At 41.6% G+C, this 24539-nt stretch overlaps 1 protein-coding gene across 1 annotated transcript in view; it reads left to right on the forward strand.

Moving 5' to 3' along the window:
- The window catches only part of MEGF10 (multiple EGF like domains 10), a 134904-nt gene that overhangs the window by 40790 nt on the left and 69575 nt on the right, over positions 1–24539 (forward strand). Inside the window, exon 4 of the mRNA XM_032592755.1 lies at positions 3455–3547. Coding sequence (XP_032448646.1) covers positions 3455–3547 — 93 coding nt within the window. The remainder of the gene's footprint in view (positions 1–3454; positions 3548–24539) is intronic.

A 24539-nucleotide genomic window follows, 5' to 3' on the forward strand; every position in this document is an offset into this window, starting at 1 on the left:
CTATCTATTGACATTTTGCTCCAGACTTTGGCCAAATGTTAGTTCAAGGCATTTATAAAAATAATCTGGATTTTGACATTACTATCACAGGATTATTGTTTTTATCTGTTGTAGCTGACTGGACTGCTTGGCGTTCATTTCATAAAACACAAAGTGTATCCCATCAGGAATCAAACATGAGAGCATTCATATTCATTACTCAGCGATCTCAAAAATGTGAAATTTGAGGATATGGGCAACCCTTGTTTTCAGCAGCCGCCATATCCAATTTCTGTGTTCTCGGGTAGCTCTTCTTTCATACGAAAGGCGACTAGGATCTGATCTTTACAACTTCTTAGATGTGCGAATGGCATTTTGAATAGTTTTACTATCTTGAGTAAGGAGAAACTGGTAAATCGGGGTAGGAAGACTTAGGTTTGGAACATGCCGCAGACAGAGATGTCCTGAGTGTGTAAGACGAGTGAGATAAGGCACTGTCATATTTACGTATTACGGTGGGTGCCAGCGCTCTGGGTGAGGTGGGAGTGTCCTGTGGCTGTGTGCGCAGGCTGCCACATAACCTGGTGTGATCCAGCATCCAGCACATGTCCCCTGTGCAGTTAGACTGAGCCTTTTGTGGCATTGAATCGACCCTTGCATACTCCAGGTATGGTGGTTTGCTGGCTTGTATGTGCAAATCTACATTTTAGAGAACAGTGCAGAGCCATGACCTTACCAATGAATGGCACATCTGCAATACCAAACACATGCATAGAGATGGCAGGAGACGCTGAACCCTGAGGTTGGCACGTACTGACTTAACCTGGCAGCATGAGGCAACATATTAGAGAGCCGGTGTATTCATATGTTACAGGCTGGTTTTGCTTTTAATTACAGCGAAATATGTGATTGTCTGAATCAAGTATTGGGGAAGTTGCTGAGCATCTCCTTGCAATGCTAGTGTTAATATCTCTACACTGGCCCAACGTCCCAAGCTCACTTGACGTGGCGTCCCTCACCACATGGCCTTTTGGTGAAGGAAGTGAGTCTTTAGTTCTTCAAGTTGATGGTCACTTTATTCCCTTGTAGTGTCCTCTACCTGATGGTTTGTTGTGATAATTCTATATGTTTCTTACAATATTCCCAGCTAATTCTCAGAATAAAGTCGTAACAACTGACTTTGATTTTGAAGGTCTACATATTTTTTTTTTGATTTAACTTTATTTTTTATTTTTTAAAATTTACATCCAAATTAGTATATAGTGAAGCAATGATTTCAGTAGATTCCTTAGTGGCCCTTACCCATTTAGCCCATCCCCCCTCCCACAACCCCTCCAGCAACCCTCAGTTTGTTCTCCATATTTATGAGTCTCTTCTGTTTTGTCCCCCTCCCTGTTTTTATATTATTTTTGTTTCCCTTCCCTTATGCTCATCTGTTTTGTGTCTTAAAGTCCTCATATGAATGAAGTCATATGATTTTTGTCTTTCTCTGACTAATTTCACTTAGCATAATACCCTCCAGTTCCATCTGCATAGTTGCAAAGGGCAAGATTTCATTCTTTTTGATTGGCAAGTAATACTCCATTGTGTATATGTGTGTGTGTGTGTGTGTGTGTGTGTGTGTGTGTATATACCACATTTTCTTTATCCATTCATCTGTCAATGGACATTTGGGCTCTTTCCATACTTTGGCTATTGTTGATAGTGCTGCTCTAAACTTGGGGTGCATGTGTCCCTTCGAAACAGCACACCTGTATCCCGCGGATAAATGCCTAGTAGTGCAATTGCTGGGTTGCAGGGTAGTTCTATTTTTAATTTTTTGAGGAACCTCCATACTGTTTTCCAGAGCGGCTGCACAAGTTTGCATTCCCACCAGCAATGCAAAAGAGATCCTCTTTTCCCGCATCCTCGCCAACATCTGTTGTTGCCTGAGTTGTTAATGTTAGTCATTCTGACAGGTTTAAGGTGGTATCTCATTGTGGTTTTGATTTATATTTCCCTGATGCTGAGTGATGTTGAGCATTTTTTCATGGAAGGTCTACATCTTCTAAAGCTACTGCTCTGAACATTGCACCCAAACAGATCTTCTCACTTTCATTTGATTTCTTTCTACCCCCCCTTTTTTTTTTTTTGCTTTTTCTTCATCTAAAATGCCTTCCCCTAGATCTCTGCATGTCTAAATTCTTTTTGATAAAAATAATAGGAGTGGTTATCATTTTTTGGTCCAGAAACTGTATGTAAAATATATACACATATATATACATATGTAAATATATACTATGTATATCAGTATATATACAGTATATATACAAATGTAAACTATACACATAATTGTGCCTAAATCACATGAAAAATATTTAATGATGTGGGAAGATTTTTACTTTTATATTAATGGAAAGGAAAATTGGAAAATATTAAGATTCTTTTTTTTTCTTTGAGGAGAAAAATATATAGGGAAAATTTCCTGAGTGTCTCCATACGTAGAAATGTTACCATTTGATGGAACCATAGGCAGGTTTACTTTGCTTATTGGTTTAAAATCTGTTTTACTTTTGTAATAAGACGTGAGTTAATAAAACTTATCTGTAAAGCATAGGATACCTTATTCCGTCTCATCCTTACATAAAATTTTGGAATATCTGAACCCCAAACTACACTGTGTTTTTCTCACAATTACTCGTATATCCAGCCATTCTAAAGGGTGTTTAATCAAAGTGAGCGGTGCTAAGATTGGAGGTAATGCTTATGTTTGGCCCAGAATATAGTTGATGTTCCTTTCTACCAGGCTACAGACCTTTGCTTTGGAAATGCCAGTCTACCTGTCCGCTCATGTTTGCGGTGATAACCCTTACTTCCACGGGTCAGGCCACACCTAAGACATTTACTAATGAGACAGAAATGGAGATTTACTAATCCCTGAAGACCTCAGTGACATTTTTTGAATATTTTTGTTAATAGGAAAAGGGCATCTCGTTCTGCTGTGTCATAGTTGGGAGTAACGTGCACCCAAAGAAATTTGACTTTGCTTTCCAGGGAAGGTATTATGGGTCTACTCTGGGGTCTACTCTGTCGCTCTGGAGTCCCACTATCTCCCTTTGGGGCTTTTTTCCTGAACCCATATGTATGCTTCTCCTGAAACAAAGAGGATATATTCGGTAGTCACTGATAATTTTTTTAAAAATGTGGGTGAGGCAGTTTTTCTTGCAACTCCTTTCCTAATTTAGCATGACGTAGAATGAAATCGTAGAAATGAAGGAATTTATTTGGAGATCTCAAAATCAGAAGGGGAATTGTTTGGTTGCACAGCGGACCCTGACAGGGCCAAGGAATGGATTGAAGGAAATTGTCAAGCATGCATGTTGTTTTTAAGTGATACTTGAGACTGGGATGTGAAACAGCTGTGTTGTTGGGTTGTTTTTTTTTTTTTTTCTTCTTGTGCCAACTTTCCTTATTTGATTGATTTTCTCTCTGACAGCCCACTGTGCTGATAAATGTGTCCACGGTCGCTGCATTGCTCCGAACACCTGTCAGTGTGAGCCTGGCTGGGGTGGGACCAACTGCTCTAGTGGTAAGTTTCCACCTGTTCTTGTCCATCTCGGAGTGTTTTTGCTGCATGGGCCCCCCTGTCTGCAGCTTATCCTGAACCATGGGTTTCCCTCTAGTTGCCTATGCAGAGTATGGTGTGGGTTCCCAGTCCAACTCATGAAGACAGTTTCTTGTACATCAGTGTATATATTATGTTCAGAACTGTTGTTAATTGAGGATAAAGAAAGGTCCTTAGAAAGAAGGTGTCAATAGTCCGATGCTGGTACTTCTGTAAATATGAATATGTGTTCCAGAATTTAGGCTCCTTGGTTCAGGAAAGCTGTTGTGGTAACATAACTGTTATGTCCTAACTGTTCTTTTTACATGTTGACTGATCAAGGTTACTTCCATGGTGATTAAAATTTACCACTTGTTGCCTTTAAATCAGAAGTAAAATTGATATTTTCGATGCTTAGTATGTTTATTTTTCTCTGGTATCTGAGATGTAAATAATCAGTACTTGCTCAGAAAACGTTGGGGAGAAATATTGGTCATAACTGAAAATTCACAAACATTTTGGTATTAAATCAAATAGTAATATGGTATATAATTTGTGTCCATTATGTTAGAATTATAATCCTATAATTCTATAATTAGAATTAGATTCTATAATCCTATATAATTCTATAATTAGAATTATTATAATATAGAATTTTATAATTCTATAATTTTATAATTAGAATTATAATTCTAACATAATGGTATTTTGGACTATGAACAGCTTGCACTTAAAACCTAGTATTCTTTATTAAGAGGATTAGGCAGTGGAATTTCATATAATACAGTTGCTCTTCTAAATTTCACAGTTAAAACTTTGGTTTTCTGGCTAGCTCGTTGCCGCGCGTGTAATTGTGGCTACTTCCTGTCTCTTCGTACTCCCTTTTGCTTTGAAAAACGTGAGGGGGAATCAAAGTGCAACTGAATTTTAATGCCCAAAGTATTACGTTTAGAGAAAGGAAAGAATAGTTTTAAAAATTAGCAGGATCGGATGACAACACAAATTCAGCCTCATTTCATACATTACTATTTTCTGAAACTAGTTTGAAGGGATTTCAAGCCATTTGGATAAAACGGTTTTAAGAATTCTTACTTGCTTATAATTGGAATCGGGGAGATTACTGTTTATCTTGTTGAAACTACTTGTTTTAGGCTTGTGATCTCTTGGCTGTCCCCAAAACAGCATTTCCAGGACTAGTCCCTTGTGCTGCCTGTGCACAGAACATTCTGTGTGAAAGAGCCTTTTTATTGTATCTTCAACAGGGAGTATGTGTGTGTGTGTGTGTGTGTGTGTGTGTGTGTGTGTGTGCGTGCGCTCGTGTGTGTGTGTGTGTGTGTGTGTGTGTGTGTGTGTGTCTTTCTGCCCCTGAAAGGCTTCCAATTCCAATGGATAACTGTCTTGCAGGGTTTTGTTTTGCTTCTGCTGGAGATCAGGAGGAAAGTGGGCATTTTGTTCACATGCCGCAGAGGCAAATGTTTGGGATGTGGGATTTGGCTCACAGCCATTTTTCTGGCCGACTGACCTCAAATGCAATGTCGCTTTCATTAACTTTTCCAGCTTAAAAATCAGTTGCGCCTACACATTTTGAAGAAAAATAACTTTATTATATAAACTAGTGGCAATGAAAAGAGTGGACGTATTTGAAAAGTGAGATTTGTTACTAATTCCCTGGCAAGTATGTTGCAGTGGTTATTCAGAGTTAGTTTACCAAGAACTACGCCTGCCTCAAGCTGAGAGAACAGACCAGATGAGTGTTTGTGTGAAGAAAAGGCTACATGAGTTTCAGACTTTCCAGAACTGATTTAGGCCTTCTAGAAAACAAACTCTTGCCTTATTTTGGAGGTGAGGCTTTCTAAAACGTAACTTGTTGCTTTCTTTTGGAATTCACTGATTTTTGCATGAAGCTTCTAGAATTCTGAGGACACCTCTTCTTTCCGTCCTAGAATACGATTATTGACGCAAGGTTAAGTCTATTCTTTACAACTGACGTTTTGGCTTTAAAATGAACAAAAGCATAAATAAACACAGACAGTCTTCAAAGGTGCTCTGAGGAAAACGTTTCTGATACCTTTTTTAAGCACATAAGAAAATGCTGTTCCGAGCTAGAGCGCTGTGTCTTGTTACCTGGGTTTTGTCTGCAGCAGTGGCTTTAATATCACTTGTTAGAAGGTGTATAGTTTAATTACTCTAGGCCAAATAATTCCTGAAACAAAACGCACGCTGGAGTAATCTACTAAGTAGCACAGTTTATGTGACCTCCTTTCCAAAGATTCTATTTCTCTGTCCCCTCCTCTCTGGTTATTATTATGAACACACTGGATGATATATATTAGATCCATAAAATGATTGCCTTGATAATCAGACTAGTTGCTTGCATCGGTCAGGGTCCAATCCGGAGACAGAAACGACAATAACTTTTTTTTAAGCAACCTTTTTTATTTTGGAACAGTTTTAGATTTACAGAAAAGTTGCAAGATGGCAGAGAGTTACCATATACCTGTATCCAGTTTTCCCCCTTGTTAATATCTTACCATTAGTTTGTCAAACTGACATATTGACACAGGGAAGTTTATGAAACATTTTTAACTATAACAGGGGACTGGAGTAATGAAGAATTGGCTAGTAGAATTAATAGCACTCGAAAGAACACAGGAATAGCAGATTTAAGGAGCAGCCGCTACTTCTAGGGCTGAGACAGGATGTCCAAAAGGAATCCCCACTAGGGCTTGGATCCAGATGTTCTTAGAGAAGGTACGCCACAGCTCACCGAGCGGCAAGAGGCTGTATTATTCTGGTAGAACTTGATGGCAATCTGCCCTCTGGAATTTGCAAGAAATCTGCACTATAGGATGTTTGGGAAAGCTGTTTGGGGAGAAGTGTCTTAGGAGACGTGCTCTGCTACAGAAAAGGCCCAGAGGGATGCCAGCGGAAGTTGTTGGCTGACAGGTGCTGCTAGCCACTAGCTAACTCACCTGCTAGTGTAGGAGCTGGGTGCTGAGAAGTGGCCCATGCTTCTGGGAGCCTGGAGCTGGGCTGGAGAAGCTGGTCGTGTTGCAGAAACTGGGCACCGTGCAAGATGTAGGTGCTATGGAGCCGGATGCTGCAGAAGTGCCTCCCCCTGTGCTTGCTTGGCAGGAGCAGGGTGCTGGAGGAGCCACCTGCCCTGTAGGAGTCAGTTGAGCTAGCAGGCTGGAACCACCAAAGAAAACTTTCCTCCTGCAGTGTCTCTCTAGCGCCCTCTACAGATTGCTTAACATTTGGTCAGTTGGCAAAGTAAAACTATTTAAAGGGCCTATATTGTCTTTTGTAGAGCACAGGTTAATGGATAAATTTAGCACCGAGAGCCAATAAAGTGATAACTACTGTTACACCCAGTCCTTTGGTTGCTGAGCTCCTCTGCCCATGTGTACACACATGCGAATTCTTGTACGTCAAGGAAACAACCCTCCATTTCCACCCAGCAAGATGCAGCTCTCCGTCTTACAAGTAAAAACATTCTCACTCTCTTTCCAAAGTGAGGAGATACAAGACCCAACAGTTACATAGCCATTATGGATGACATGAATTTTTCCTCAAATTCTGTCACGGTTCCACTGAATATTGTGTTTGCTGGACTAAAATTGACTTAGAACCGCTTGTATATAAAATAAAGTGGAAAGAGAGGGGAAAAAAGAAAATAGCATCTACAAACAAACACATACATAGAACAAATGGAAGATATTAAAAACTGCTGCAGGCCTCCTTGCTGTCATTTGTCACAAGGCTATAACTGTACATACGGCTTCCTCTTTCCACCCCTCATTCTGTATTTTCCCCCTCCTCCCTCACACCTCAACTGCTTGGGGTTCTTTACCTGGTGGAGCGACCTCAACCTTTATCCCCCTTGAAGGATCTGAATCTCCAGTCGTCCTGCCCCCCCCTTTTTTTGGTTGATTTCTCTGTTGACCTTTACTTCTGGGCGTGGAAATACTTCTTAGGAACCCACAGAATCTCTTGGCTTCCAGACGTGGTTCTCCTTTATCCTACTGTGCAACCCAATTTCTGCCTGATAATCAGGATCATTCACTCCAGATAATCAGATGGCAGTAAATCAATACCTTTCACACACAGCTATCTCTGGGTGTGTGTGTTTTTTCTTTACTAATGTACGTGGTAGAATAAGGAGCAGGTACTTTCACAGGTGCAGGTTTACAAAGGCTTCCCTTGGAGATTTAATCTGACTGTTTACTTTGTCCATGGACGGATGGATTCCTGTCTGTGACGTACAGACAGTCTTCCCAGATCTCAATGTATTCTCTGTATAAAAAAAACAGCAACAACAAGTGTGTCAGAAGACTGCACAAAGTTTCTTCCCCTGGAGTAAAATCATGATTTATTTGACTGAACTCAGACATATTGCTTCTTTTAAAATTTGATTAAATGATTTAAAAAAAAAAAACCTCACTCATATTTTACTTTTATTGGCATTCTAATGCATACCCTAGCCTATATGACATCAATCTAACCTACCTCCATCTCTCCCTTCCCTCCTCTTCCCCCTCTCCCTTTTCCTCCCCCCAACATCCATCTCTCCATCCCTTCATCAGTCTTCTATCCCTCTTCCTCTTTCAGGCCCTGAAAAACAACTCCTAGAAGGCAGGCGCTGTGTGTTATTAATCTCGTTAGCCTCCATTGTGCCTGGCATGTGGTTGGAGCAGAGTGAATGGTTGTTCTATTTAATTAGATTGAATGAGCTGTATGATTCCATGAAGGTCATCCGCGTGTTCATGGTGTGAACTTTCATTGAGTGATTGCTGTGTGCAAGGAACTGTATTGGATGCTGGGGATAAGGAAACGCATGTGGAGCTTTCGCTGGCCTCACAGAGCTCACGGCTTCGAGGCAGGTACACAGAACAGAGGTGGCTGGAGAAAGCCAAAAATGGCACTGGGTGGCTGGAGTGAGAACTGGATATGGCATGAAGAGGAAAGAAGGGCTGGCAGAGATATCAAGAGGTGTGTGGAATCAGGGAGCTAGTGGGCAAAGGTGGGGAGAGCTTGAGGGGGTTCGTATCTGATGACCTTTCTTTGGGTAAACTGGCAACAGAGACAATCTGCCGACGTGAAAGGGTGCAGGAGTTGGGTCGTATTGATGATGATGATGACGGTAATAGTCCTTGCGTCCTTGGCATGTGCACCGCATCACCGCAAGGGCTTTATAGGAGTCACGTTTAATACTCGTGGCAGACGTGACATGGGTACAATTCTTGTTCCTATTTTACTGATGAAGAAGCAGACGTGCTGAACAATTAAATGACTTGTCTCAGTTTAAACACCTACTAAATGGTGGAGGCATAGTCACATCCCCTTTATGGCCAGTCTTTTTAACCACAAGGGTACAGTGCCTCGTGAAATTGGAAAGGAGGTTTGGTTAAAGTGTCAAGGGTCCGTGGCCCTGAGAGGAATGAGAGCAGGAGGCAGGGGCTGACAGCACCAGACAAATGTGAAAAGAAGCATCCTGAGGGGCACCTGGGTGGCTCAGTCGGTTAAGCTTCAATTTCGGCTCGGGTCATCATCTTGTGGTTTGTGATTTGAGCCCCGCGTCGGGCTCTGTGCTGACAGCTCAGAGACTGGAGCCTGCTTCAGATTCTGGGTCTTCCTCTCTCTTTCTGCCCCTCCCCTGCTCATGCTCTGTCTCTCTGTCTTTTTTCTCTCAAAAATAAACAAAAATAGTTTTAAAAAAAAAGAAAAGAAAAGCACTCTGAGAGATGTCAAAGGCACACTCTCAGAGATGATGAATTTTAAATGACACCCCTTTGGATGGTCTCATTTTGTAATTTTTAATTTCCTCACTTATAATATTAAGAATGTTGGGCAGATTATACTTACGATCCCTTTCCAACCTGTGATTTTATGTGTGGTTTTCTCTAATACTTACATATATGCAATCCCTGAGACCTTTCTTTGTTTTGGAAACCCTTTAAAGCTTTTGCATGAGTAGCAGTAACACATTTGTTCTCTCAATCTATATAATCCTGTTTATGATTTTTCTAAACGTCTGTAGAGAAATGTGTTTCTCCTCTGGCTATGGGGCACTTCCAGGATGCAAGGGAGAGCCCTAAATCAACCAGTAGCCTGCAAATAGCTTTCAAAGCTTGTTCCGCAGGCTTCGAAATGAGTACCAAGTAGAGGCAAACATGGAAATTAATTTCGGTTTAGAAATTCGAAACTGGGGCTTATTTAGCCACCGATAGCGTTTCTGGTTAAATGTACTTGGAAGCAGTAAAAATATGCCTGGGAGGCAAGACTAGCTCAAACATTTTCAGGTACAACATTAGGAACACTGATAACCTTTTATATAAAGCAGGCGTGCTGTGCAGCAGGGAGTACGTAATAAGACTTTGCCTGCGGGATATTCCGATCGGGGAATCCATTTGAAGGATAGCGCAAGCCAGAAATCGTGAGACACAAAAAGCTGGCTTATTCCCCAGCAAGGTCTGCTGCAAAGCTCTATCGACTGGACACAATAGTCGGATCGATGGTGTCTGGGAAGAGAAGGCGCTCAGAACCCAGTCCTCACAGTGAGTCGTTAACATGCCCAATCGCGCTGTCAGAATTACTTTAGAAATCGGGTTGATGAAGCAGCAGGACTAAGAGATCTTTTGGGCTCACTGGCGTGGGGGCAGGGCATTGATGACAGGTGGGAAGGACGGAGCTGGGAAGGGTTCATCAGACCCGCCTGAAGGCAGTTTCGCTGATGGACTGCCCACATCTTTCGATAGAGGTCATGAGCACAAAATGCGGACTTGGCCTTTCCGAAGGACGCTGAAAACTGGGCTGTTCTTGGTTCTCTCTGGAGGGTCAGGGAACCTCCTCCCCCTGCTCCCTCTAAACCCCGTGTTGGAGCTGAATTGCAGGAGTCCTGGCTGCTGTCATTTCGGTGCTGTTTCTGGGCCTCACGTTCCTCGTGCTGAAATAAGGATGAGACGACCTAACCGTGAGGATTAGATGACCCCGTAGCTGTTCCCTGCTCGGCATTGTACCTGGTACTTACTTGCAGTTCTTTGTGTGACAGATGTGGCTTCCACTAGACTTCAGTGTGTGGGTGGAACAGTGGATGCAGACGCTCGTTGTGGACATCTTGTTTAGTCCCGGGGGCCACCCCCTTGCTTAGCAGAAGCCTCTCTCTGTCCACAGTTGCTGGGCACGAGGTCCCCCAGACAGAGCCCTAGTGCAGTTTCCTGCATTATTCTCAACCTCCGAACGTGGATGTCCTTACCAGATGGATTCATGTCTGGTTTACATTCTGGCTTACTGAGAACACTGTAGATGTTTACGTTCCTTGCACTAGTCCACACGCGGTGGCTGTTAAAGACCAGGCTTGCCTGTCATGTTACTAAACTCCATTCAGTATCATGTATTCATGTGTTTCCTTTTTCTTTTCTTTCCTTTTTTTTTTTTTCTCTTTTGGCTTTCTTCAATATCCCTCTACATCTGCTTATCAGAAAATCTCGGTTCAACCTCAAAATATAACAAAATCTAAGCTTTTATTTAAAAAAAAATTTAACGTTTATTTATTTTTGAGAGAGAGAGACAGACACAGAGCGCAAGTGGGGGAGGGGCAGAGCGAGAGGGAACCACAGAATCCGAAGCAGGCTCCAGGCTCTGTGCTGACAGCTCAGAGCCTGACACAGGGTTCGAACTCACAGACTGTGAGATCATGACCTGACTGCTACCTCTCCAATCCATGTCACTGCCCTCTTTTTTTTTTTTATTTTTTTTTATTTTTTTTTTTTAATTTTTTTTTTTTTTTAACGTTTATTTATTTTTGGGACAGAGAGAGACAGCGCATGAACGGGGGAGGGGCAGAGAGAGAGGGAGACACAGAATCGGAAACAGGCTCCAGGCTCTGAGCCATCAGCCCAGAGCCCGACGCGGGGCTCGAACTCCCGGACCGCGAGATCGTGACCTGGCTGAAGTCGGACGCTTAACCGACTGCGCCACCCAGGCGCCCCGTCACTGCCCTCTTTTAATCGGTGCTCACACAATAGCCTCTTTGATGCTACACCTAATTGGGCCCAACTGGGGTCAGTTCTCTGTAGTGACCCCAGAGTGACCTTGCAAAACTGTTCTATAAAACAGAACTCCCCAGTATTTCCCAAGATGGAATCATCGCCAAAGCTCTTTTTGACCTGTCCCACCCCTATGCCATCTATCCCTTGTCATCACACTTTCTCTCTGGGTATCGTACTACCCAGCCCTCTCCCTTCCTCTCATGGGACACACTGGTTTCAAAAAAAAAATTTTTTTAACGTTTATTTATTTTTGAGAGTGCGAGCAGAGGAGGGGCAGAGAGAGAGAGGGAGACACCGAATCCAAAACAGGCTCCAGGCGCTGAGCTGTCAGCACAGAGCCCGACGTGGGGCTTGAGTCCACAGACTGCAAGATCGTGACCTGAGTTAAAGTCAGACGCTTAACCAACTGAGCCACCCAGGCGTCCCCACACTGGTTTCATTTCTCCCTTTGCCCTCGATCTTCCTTCAACCTGGAATACTCTTCTCCCTAGACCTTTATGTGGCTGGCTTCTTGAGGCCAATCAGGTCTCAGCTTTCCCCAACCTTTATATATAAAGAGTATTCCCCATGATTCTTGATCACATCTCCTTTTTAATTTTTTTTATGGCACTGAAAATATTTTGTTTTGTTTTCTTTTGTTTTGGGACTGTCTTTCCTTCTGGGACGTAGGGCCCCTAAAATTTTGTCTGTTGTTTTCACTGCTCTGTAGCTAATTTACTCACTTAATGTCCAGCACAGTACTGGGCACACAGTACTGCTCAATATATATTTGTGAGAGGAAGGAATAAAGGCATAAATGTTCCAGGAATAGTAACGGATATAAAAGCGAGACATGAGAGATGAATAAGACTCCGACTCTTTGTTCAAGGAGCTTTCAGTTTAACAGGGATTGGAAGTATGTGCCCAAATATATAAGCAAAATATCCAGAGAAGTTAAGAAGGAAGTAATCATAAGTCTTCTAGAGAAAGGGTATGACCCTATGATGGGTTCTTCCCTTCAGTGGCCTTAAGATAGTTTGGGTTCCTGTGGCTCTTGGCTGTGTGTAGAGGGGGCCCATTCTTCCTTGGTGACTTAGCAGAAGATTCCTTGTCCATAAACAGTCACCTGCAGTGAAATCATAGAAGCCAGGTGACATGTACTCGATGTGGTTTCCATGAACTATTAGGCAGTGGGGATGTGGGAGCTCCTTGGCCTCAGGAGAGGGAAAGCTATAGTACCAACATCAAGGTTACTACTTGTAGACTGGTGAGGCTTCTGACACAGCGGCCTCAAGACTAAGAAAGGTGTTTGAAAGTCCGCCCTCATTTCAGCGGGTAACGCCGAATGGTTCTGCCATCTAAACTTCCGCGTATTATGTCTCAAGGTGGGGATTTTGTATGCCAATGTGGAACTTAGTGAAATGTGTACCACAATGGAGTAGGAGCAGTAAGAAATTAGGCAAAGAAATTCAGACTACAAATTGTCTGCAATCACACAGCAGCCAGTTTCTGACAGCACAAATGTGTTTCCTGGCTGTTCTGCTGAGAGTGAAATAATGATATATATTAGGCGGTCCCGGAGCCTTATTTGTCACCATACCTGTAAAATGGGTGCGCTGACACTTGAGTTTAGTAGGACTGCATACATTTCATCTTACGGAGTTATGTTGTTAATTGGATAAAATATTTAAGTGCTGTGGTGTATTACGTAGTCCGGTATCTTTCACCAATTATACATGATTTCTTATTGTTTGCGATTGTATGAGAGAATTTTTTTAAAACACATGAAAGTTTCTTCAAGGCAAACAAGAAAAGGGGCCTGTCACTGTGTTTTTCTTTCTTTTGTCAAAATCATCTTTTTAATTCATCGACAACTTCATTGATTTTTAAAAGTTTGAACATTTGTACCTGTATACTAGAGAAATTAATCACATTTGCCATGTTTAAACTAAAAAAGCGAAGAAAGTAGGGGCACCTGGGTGGCTTAGTCACTTGAGTGTCTGACTCTTGATTTCATCTCAGATCATGATCCCAGGAATATGAGATCACGCTGAGCGTAGAGCCTGCTTAAGATTCTCTCTCTCTCTCTCTCTCTCTCTCTCTCTCTCTCTCTCAATCTGTCCCTCTTCCCCACACTCTCTCCCTGAAATATTCTTTTAAAAGTATAGAAAGTAATAAGTGATAAAGACTATTCCAACAGAATAAAATAGAAGAGGTTGCAAGAGAAGCCTAGCTCTTGAATCATAAATGATAGGATCATCTTAAACCTCTGTGAAAGCCTAATGTTTTACTACTCACCATTATTCCACAAAACTAGTGAAAGTAACTTCCAAAGAAAGTTTAAATTTTAATGGAACTGCTTGCACTGGATATTGGTATCTAAACTGTGAAGTTTTGTTCATACATTGAAGAAAAGCAGCCCCTTAAAAAAAAACCTTATGTTGTAAAATTAGTAATACATAAATCAGATTTATCCATGTTATCCATTAGTTCTCAGAATAATTAGACCACATCAAAGTGAAAAACTTCTTCAAGACAGAAAATGTCTTAAGCAAAGTTAAATAGAAGCAGGGATGGGAAAAGATTTTTGCAATGTATAAAGCAAATGATTAGTATATGGAATTCATGAAGAATTCCCACAAGTCAGTAAGAAAAACCCCTCAACTTTAGAATGGGCAGCACAGTAAGATAATTTAGAGACCAGGAAACCTGATCGGCTAATAAGTTTATGAGAATATGCTTCTCTTTGTCATAATCAGCGAAGTGCATAGTAAATGAACAAGATGTCATTTTTTGCCATCAGATTGGCAAAAGTTAAGAAGTCTGTCAGCACCGCATGTTGGCAAGGATGTGAAAGGAAGATTCCATATACCGCTCCCATGAGGGTAAATTGGCAGAGTAACTTTAGAGAGCAATTTTCCTGTCTCCAGAGTAAAATTCTAATTTGTGTGCACCATAGGATCCAGGAATTTTACTCCTACTCCTTTGTCATTTGTCTACAGACCTTGCAGAAACCTTTGCTTTGCTTAAACTGGGGGATCTATTCTTTCCATCTTTGTAACAGTGAAAATTTGGCAACAACAGATAATGGCCATGAATAAGGGAAAATAGAAGTTTGTTAGAGGCTGTTAATATGGAGGAATGCTGTGTAGCCATTCATTCCTATAAATTGATATACAGTATTCTGTGCTAGCAGATGTGTGATATTAATTGATCTCAATACCATCAGACAAGGTAGAAAAAGCAAGATGCACAGTGATGTACACATTTCATGTAAAACTAATAACTACATGAAATGATACAGTTTATTATTTCTGGACACACACAGACTAGCAGGATGCAGGTTAAAATCATGCGGTTACCTCTGAGGAAGGGGCAGGGAGAGACCTGGGAACCAGGCACAGAGAAGACAAAGGGGACTTCATCTCTCATATTTTATTTCTCGCATCAAATGATGAAGCAAAGGGGACGTAGCATTCCCAACTGTTAATTCTAGGTTGTGTGTGCACGGGCCTTTGTTACAGTATTACTTGTAGTCTCCCATAGCTAAAAAAAAAAAAAAAAAAAAAAAAAAGTGTGTGTTGTTTTTTTTTTTTCCCCAAGAAAACTGTATTATATTTTCCAGACCATCCAGGGAACAGTGAGGGCTTGGGGTCTAGTTTCCTCACCGTGGGATTTTAAGCAAACATTTAAGGCTTCCGCCCTTTGACTCTCACGTCCGGAATGGAGAGCTTTAGTACTTGCCCAGTGGTGGTGACGAGTGCTTACTCTCCGGTGCTCCCCTGAAGCCTCACCTCGCCTGGAAACCTTCTCCCCATCCCTCCTTTCCTCTGCCCGAAGGTTCAGTACACACATAACATAGATCCTCTGTGTCCCTCGAGCATCCTGTGAACTGTAACACCTAGCACGCCTGCTTTGCGGTAAGTCTCACTGGGGACCAGTCTCTTCCAGCAGATCAAGAAATCCTGCTGTGGAACATGTCAGGCAGGATCAGGTAGTGTGTGTTCCTCAACAAACAGAACGTCGTGGCCTTAGAAGATACTTAATACATGTTTCATGAAAAAAAAAAAATACATGAGCAAAAGAACAAAAATACGGCAGGACTTTGTAAAGCAAGACACCCTGTAATGGTTCCTGAGGTTTTTATTATTCTTTTGACTTCAGTGGATCAATGTAATCCCCCCAAATCCTTCACTTAAGCCGAGCCTACCATTTATAGCCTTGAGATTTTCCTGCACCGTGAACAGGGTCATCAATATGCTTTCATTGAGAGACATCAACGTTTATATTTAGACACATTAAAGAATAAACATTTCACGCCCTTTTTTTCTGCTTCATAATTTGAGATAAGCATTCGCTGCAGTTCTAAAATGATATTTCATGCTTTGAAAATTCATTTAACAAACATTTTTTTTAAAAAAAGAAGAATAAAGGTTTTTCTCTCAGCCACTGAATAATATTAATATCAACAGCACTGGGTGGTTGTCCACAGTGATCGTTGGCTCTCTGTCAGCTCTCCAGTGGCTTTTTTGACATGTGAAGGACGTGAGGTTTTAGTGCTTTCAGAGGATCTGGAAAATACATTTTTATTGTTCTTCTTCATGGATGGAGAAGCTTTACAAAGTTGTTTTATTTTTAAAGCACTTGATGTTTTGAATGAGGGTCTTTTCTTCTGCATTAACAAAGGGAATGACATACCGTAGCCTTGTTAGCCTGAAGGGAAGGGAATGAAATCACACGGAGATAAAAGAACTTGAGGGAACCAGAGCTTAGGAAGAAAGGGTGTATATTTCAAGAAGAACCATGTTTTGCTATCCTTTGAGACAGTGGAAGTTTATTTTGGTCGCTCCTGAAACTCCGTAGAGCGATTTTCCTGAAAGTGACTTACTTGTGCTTTGTCTATATGTATTAGAATGTGAAGGGCTGAACGTCTTCCCTGTTAATTTCTCTCCTAGTCACAGATTGCCCTGTGTTTAAAGTCAATGGTGAACATTACAGCAAAATACCATACAAAAATACATTTTCAAGTCAGTATGGCTGACTAATGTATCCTAAAAGATACTTGACATTTAAATGTTAAGGGCACTTAGTCTTAGTTTCTTCAATCAGCAACCCTGGTGAAGGTAGTTATATATTATAAGCTGACATCACTTCCCCGATGATAAAGCCTAGTTCCCAGATTCCATATATTATCCTGCTGGAAGTGTCTGGGACAGATGTATCCACAAGCTTCTCAAACCCCATGTGGTTCTACGATTTGACTTCTTCTATACTAGAGGTCAAATCCAAGACAAATAAAAACAAAATAAAACAACAACAAAATGCAGACCACTCATCATTTCATCTGGGATTGGTTTAGACCTAACACAAGTGCACAGAATTGGCCACTTCTGTTGTTCTCTGTAATTTAGAGCCAGTCGCTTTAGAAAAGCATCTTGAAGTTCAGTGTGGGTTTCAAGGCTGCTTCTCTTGTCTTAGTGGGCATAGAGAGGCTGAGGCAAGATCAAGTCAGTGGTTTTGGTGCCTAGTAATACGGCAAGATTCTGTAGGTTTTATTTATGGCCACCTATTTCTTTATGTGAAGGGGAGGATTACTCAGGAGTTCATGCGTTGTTTCCTGGTTCCTCCTTTTACTTTTCTGGCCTCCAGGTACCCGCCTACCCCTCTGGGCACATTGGTCACCCGCAAGCGGGAAGTTTCTAAATCCAGTTTCTATCTGGCAAGTAAAAATAGGATGTCACCTAGCACTGGGTTTCACTGCAGGCCTGAGCTTTTTCCATTTGGCTTTATGAAAATGGTCAAAAGGGATGACACCCCACCTCGTCTTTTACTTTGCGGAGTTTGTGGGCAATTTGTTTTTGAAATTCACATTGGGAGAACCAAATTGTGCCTTTGTCATGAATGATTCATGCAAGAAAGACAGTACAAACCAACGACAGGCCTGTTATTCTAGCTTTATGTACAGCTGGAGGATGTTTCTCTAGGGTGGTTTTTTTTGTTTGTTTGTTTTGTTTTTCCTGGGGTGGGATATTCCAATGTGCTGACCATGGAATAAAATTTCTGCTACACTAGATCCATGCTGTGTCACACATACCAAAGGTACGTTTTGTGTGATTAGTATGTCCCACCATTCCCATGTGACAGAGAGAGAATTAAGTAGAACAAAGTTTGGGAACTTGCTCAAGGTTCCATGGTTATGAAGTGACAGTAGCTAGGGTCCAGGTCTGTCTGATGCTGAATGATTATACCCTTCCTTGAGCCAGCTCGTGATTGATGAAGGTCTGTAACAAGGTGAACTTGATGGTAAACATTACTCCTTAATCTAAGGGAAAAATGATTTCATCCTTTCCTTTTTTCTGTTGTCATTGTTGAGGAATGTTGTGGCTGAGGCATTGTATTAATGTGCCCTTGTTCTTTGCTCCAAAGCGTCTCTCAACTTGGCATTTCTGCGTATCTCTCATTGTGCTCCTTTCTTTCATTCTTTCTCTACACAAAGACGTGAGATTTACTAAACTATCTGCTGTTTGTTCGAAGAATGTTCTTAATGCCACGTTTTTGCCGATACATGGGTGTCTGTGGACATGTTGAGATATTCTGCATCAAAACCATTCTGATGACACTGCTGTTAACACTTTAAAGCCGGGAAAATATCATTTTTAGGCCAAAAAAATATTTTTCAAACATCTGTGAGATGTTTTTGTCTTAGAACGTTCCCCTTTGAAAATCAGGGAGAAGCCGTGAATGTGTGCTGATGGCAGATTTTGTCACCGTGGGGCATTAGTTGCCTGGGATGGCCTGATGGGGTACGGCAAGATCACAGCTTTGAGGCATTGACAGGTTCGGCTGAGTCCTTGCCACTGCCACGTGAATGCTAAGTGACTGAGAAAATTATCATCTGAGTTAATTTGGCACATGATATGTTGGAATAATTATACCTGTGGCATTGAGTTATTGTGATATTTGAAGAAAATAGCTGCATAAGGCTGCCGCATGTTTGAAACTCGATGTATCTTACAACCCCTTCTTTCTCGTCCCATCCTTTGAAGGGGAGATTGGACTGAGGGTTTAACGTGGGTCACGAGAAGGACGCCTTGGTGGCTCAGTCGGTTCAACGTCTGACTCTTAGTTTCGGCTCAGGTCATGATCTCACAGTTGGTGAGTTCGAGCCCTGAGTTGGGCTCTGCGCTGATAGCCCACAGCCTGCTTGGGATTCTCGGTCTCTCCTCTCTCTGTCTGCCCCTCTCTGGTTTGTTCTCTCTCTCTCTCTCTCTCTCTCAGAAAATAAACATTAAAATTTTTTAAGTGGGTCGGGAGAGGAGAATGTTCCCAGAGGTGTTGAGATAGTTTTACCCGTTGGTCTCCTTGTGGAATGTGGATCTACATTCACGATCGATTCCATTCCTCTACCAAACAGACCACGAACGCTGGCCATCTGCCACGTGGGCCTAGTTTTCAGTTTGGTGTGCTCCGAAAGCTAGTTGACATCAATACCATTTTCACAGTGAGCTTTTTGGTTTTTTTGTTTGCATAGAATCATTATCAACTTACAGAAGCTCTTCAGATATGACATCTCCTCAATCGTATTTTCACTATGTTCTCACGACTGAGGTAATTTCCTAGTTCCAGTGACCCTAAATAGTGAGTCATTGGCTGACCCCATGGGCTGGCTCAGTGACAGGTTTTATCATTTGCTGCCCTGCCTTCATGGGTCATATCTGGTGAAATTGTGGGATATTATGTTTAAGCAAAATATATAATTTCACTCCTTCAGGAGCAGGATGGCTTCATGAAAAATGCTTGGCCTTTGAATACGGATGCCCCCCCCCCCACCAGCCTGGTGTTTTGGGACACTTTACCTAAAGAGTCTCATCCTAAATATCCTCCGTGTGCTGAAGATGATAATGATGACCCACCTTGTTGTGATTGCTCTGAGGACCAGAAAGTGGTGTCTGAAGCAGGGAGCACAGAATCTGGCACGATACAAAGGCTCAGCAGATCGAACCCTTTAAAAATCATTTTTTGCTTGCTTTTCTCATACTGCCAAAAGGATGTACAATGATTGCAGAGAGTTTAGAAAAGGTGGTTAATCTAAATGAACAAAGGGAATATCAAGCATATTCTTAAGACCCAGAGATCCCCAGTGGTGCCATTTGATCATAGAGCCTCTCAATATCTGTCTATCTATCTATCTATCTATCTGTCTATCTATCTATTTATCTATCTAAGTCTGTCTGTCTGTCTTTCTGCCTTTGTCATGTTCTTTCTTCTCCCTGACTCCCCCAATATTAGGTTCAGCCATATATAGTTGCTGATATTTGGCCTTTTGTGACCTAAATTAACAACACTTTCATCTAGTTCATTCGAATATATTGCTAAAATTGGATCATGTGGTACCATTTTAATCTGCTTTTTTACAAAGAAGACATTGCTAATGTTTTTCAAGTTCATTAAATATTCTTCTATAATATCACTTTTAGATGATATGTAATGTTCCATTATGTGATTATACCCATCTCTTTTCACCAATCCCCCATTACTAGAAAATTAGATTGTTTTCAATTTTTTGTTGCTATAAACAGTGCTAGGATAAACATGACAGCTTTGGAGGGAGTAAGTATCATGGTTTAGAATGCAGACTAAAGGGGGCGCCTGGGTGGCTCAGTTGGTTAAGCATCCAACTTTGGCTCAGGTCATGATCTCGGGGTTTGTGAGTTCGAGCCCTGCAGCCGGGCTCTGTGTTGACAGCTTGGAGCCTGGACCCTGCTTCTGATTCTGTGTCTCCCTCTCTCTCTGCCCCTCCCTTGTTCATACTCTGTCTCTCTCTCTCTCTCTCTGTCTCTCTCTCAAAAATAATAAACATTAAAAAAAAAAAAAAAGGAATGCCAACAAAAGGCAGAGGTCTGTACTTCCCTGCTTCCTGCCTGTGTACCTATAACATGTCACCTGGATCTCAGTTTCTTCTTCCACAAAATGGGCACAACTTCCAAATAGGACCTACTTCATAGGGCCATTGTGATAGTTCATCTGTCTCTAGTGCCGAGGAGAGTGTCTATGGGCACACTGTAAATATTACTAATGGATCAACTACTGTGAATTGTTCCTGTCATTATACACATATGTTTATTTCTTTTGGAAAAATATCTCAAAGGAGGAATTTATGACTGAAGAGCTCTCAGTACCCGATTCAAGATTAATTTCTAAAATAGGCGTGGTAATCCGCTCTCCCACAGAAGTGTGTAAAAGCGCTGTTTTCATGTAAAGGGGGAGGTTATCTCCATCACTGTACGTATCAGATTCATCATTGTTGTGACCCCACCTCGTGACTGAGGGTGCACACGGTTTTTCATGGCTTAATATCCCTGAAGTCAGAATGCTTCCAACCATCAGAGTCACCCGGATAACTGCTGTGACATGCCAGTGTGGGACCTTCTGTTGACAACTACTGAGATCAAGAAAAGCTGTCGGTGTGTCTTAACACCTGTGAAATTAATTAAGTCTTATTTGATAGGGAACAAGGCAAACATATGTAAAAATTGTGATCTGAGTGCAAGATGAGCGTCATGGCAGATATATATATGGGTGTCTTCTTCAGAGAGCATCTCAGATTGGGTCTGAAAAAATGTATCTGTAGGACAGAGATTTCCAGGCTGAGCTTGGAAACCTGGGAAGGACTGATGGAGGGAGAGGACGTATCTAACACCTCTCCACATCTACGTGTTTCCATACCTACTTCTTTTGTCGGCACAGGAAGATGATCGCGGCCATGATGCCATAGAAGGGGGCATTCATGGACGTTGGCGATTTAAAAGCCTTGTGACTTTTGCATGCCTTATTCTCTCCACATGTAATATCTCCTACAGCTTCCCTCCCTTTCCAGTCCCCCGTCTTTCTCTGTACAAACCCTCCACGCTTTACCTAAACAGGGCACACTCTGCCTTTAGGTCTCAACTTAGACATTATTTTCCCAGCTCAACCACACCGTTTTGGGGTCATTCCTCTGTTTTCTGTTGTACCTTGTACCTCCCCCTACTGCTTATCGCGGGGTATTTTAGTGTCTAATAACTTAATGCGTCTGCTGATAACCTGTAAGCTTCCAGAAGCATGCGCTCTACCATTCTCCTTTGAATTCTAAGCCTAGCCCTATGGCTGGCACATGGCAGGTACTTGAGAGGTGTAAATTGAGTGAATTTCAGTACCCAGCCCATGGATGTAACCTGTGGTTACTGGTAGCCCTGGAAGTTATCGCCATAAGGGCTCCGGGGCGAGCCCATTGTCTTGCGAGGATCCCGTGCTCCGCTAGCTGTCATTAAGGGTTGTAGCATGGACGGTATACTTCTGATATTACACAGTAGTTTAAACTTCCTTTTATTTTCACCTTATTGTGAGAGCTTATTAGAGCATGCTGTCCATGCTGCCTGAGACCCTCATTAAGCTTTCCCCGAAACAGCTGCACGAACCGGGGGACATAGCATCTAGAGCCCATTTCTAGCGGCCAGCACAGCAAGAGATGAAACTAGGAGCACCTGGGTGGCTCAGTCGGTTAAGCCTCTGACTCGGGTCATGATCTCCCCGCTGGTGAGTTTGAGCCCCGTGTCGGGCTCTGTGGTGACAGCTCAGAGCCTGGAACCTGCTTCAGATTCTGTGTCTCCCTCTCTCTCTGCCCCTCCCCTGCTTGTGCTGTTTCTGTCTCTGTCTCTCTCTCAAAAATAAATAAACATTAAAAAGAGAGAGAGAGAGAGATGAAACCAGAAGCTGAAAAGGAGTCCTCACTCCTTTCGAAGCATCAGGGTTCTTCTCAGTATAATTTGAAACAGAAGTTGGTTCATCTACCTTTTCCTATTAGAATATTCTAGCTATTGCCGTCTTAATGTAACCAATTTTTTTTTAAGGTTTTCAGTGGCAATAACCAACCTAGTCACTTTTTCTTTAGGCATGAAATGCTTGCCCCGTGAGATTAGAGTGAGGTGTTAAGTAAAAGACTTGAAGTGATTTCAGTTCAGAGTCTCCAAACTGCCTTTCCAAACACAGTACTTGAATTCAGGATAACCGGTCAAGCTTGACGCTCATAAGGAGCAAGTTCTGCCTCTTGTCTAGACAGTCAACGTACCCTTGTATTTGTAGCAATCGGGTAAGAAAGCTGGCTTTTGTGTGATAAGCTGCAAAAATGGAAGTGTTGCAGTAGTTGAATATGACAAATGAAGAGAGGAAAGGAAGTCACAGTGATGCGTAAATTCAAGCCAGGCTTCTGTGTCCCACTTGTTCTGTTTCCTGCTTATTTGTCTGTATACTTCTGTATGTGGATGCCCCCCCACCCCCAGCATCGCTTATGTTGGCGCCCAGTATTCACATGGTGAGGTCCATGTATCAATGGCCTGTTAGGGAAACACAGCCCCAAAGGGAGAAGCTGTCACTTCAAAGCATACCACAGTGCTTAGATATAGACAGGAAATTAACCATGTCGGCATGATAATATTTCCTTTAAAGCCTGAAACCCTTTCTTTGATGCTGATAGTTATCAATTTCTGCTATGAACTTGTTTCTATCATGAGGAGGTGTCTTAAGGGTTTTTGTTTTGTGTGTGTGTGTGTGTGTGTGTGTGTGTGTGTGTGTTTTGTTTTTTTGGGGGTTTTTTGCATTTATCTAACCCCAAGGAAATAGGACTGGTCTCTCCCTGACTGCTCTTCTGGGAGAGAAATTGTTGGATGGGATGTGGAAGTGAATCACAAGAGAGAAGAGAGACGTGTTCTGTCCCCTCAGTACCTTGACTTCTTTCTTCCCACTTCTCTCCTGATGTTGTAAAACATATTCCATAAAATGTATGCGTGCCAGCACACCCTTATCCCACTGCCACCGTGGGAAGAAAGAACTCTAACCCATCATGGTTTTTTCTTTCTAAGTGCTTCTGACACAGTCAGGTTGTCCTTATCAAGGTAGTATTATTAACTAAAATTGTGTTTTGTGTTGCTCACTTAATACCCCAGGATACACTAAGAAACAATGAATATTTAACTTAGCATATGAGGCTCCCACAAGTTGAGAGGGATATGGAAACTTTGGAGATGGTTGAGCAGAGAAAGTGAGTGAAACTGAATAGCTTTTAAAAAATAAGTAAAAGTATTGAGGGTTGTATTTAATCTTGCAAGAAGTGGGATCAAGGATACCTTCACATTTCGGGAATAAGATCATTTATAATACAGAGAACGGTGATGAACCAAATCACCAAATCGACTGGTTCAGATTATAGGATAAGGGATTTGGCTTATGTGGAATGAAGCTGTTCCTTACTCTTAGGATTGATGAACCAGGGAACAAGTTACAAAGGACTGTGTAACTTACCTTAAAAACAGGGTATGTTCTTTTCTACTTGGATACCCGAGGGGGTTTAAAGAAACATACTGTGTATTTTTTTTTAAAGTATAGGTCCTAGATTGAAAGAGTTATAATTGAACAAAAAATTCTTTGTCCATATCCATAGGCAATAAAGGAAACAACCGTATGAATAACAATGAGGCTTAAATCTCAGAACTACTACCTAATCTTTCTTTGTGAAAGATGATTGTGAATTCTTAGGTAATTGCTTTCTTGATCTGCTTTAGATTCAATAATCTTCTTATTGTTTTTAATTGCGTTAAAGTATGTTTATTAAGGTGGTAATGAGAACGAAGCCATGGTGATTAAAAACAAAATTATTCATTTAAACCTTTTGATGTTATAAAATGAAAGGTTGATTCTAATATTGGAAGGTGAATCCTGTACATCTCCTCTAAGTTATTTGCTGTGTGCCTAGTTTGTTTTGTTTTCCAATGGTTGATTCTAGATCTGTTAAAGTTAGAGAATTTTTACGAAGTGAAACTGTGTCTTAAGTCATAAAAGCAGTTTATCCTAAGAGCTCCAGGCAGGGTGCTTCTTCCCTAGTGATTTTTATAGCATCTAATTAGTAAATAAAT

Source organism: Lynx canadensis, chromosome A1 (assembly GCF_007474595.2).
Source record: "Lynx canadensis isolate LIC74 chromosome A1, mLynCan4.pri.v2, whole genome shotgun sequence".
In the NCBI taxonomy this organism is placed as follows: Eukaryota; Metazoa; Chordata; class Mammalia; order Carnivora; family Felidae; genus Lynx; species Lynx canadensis.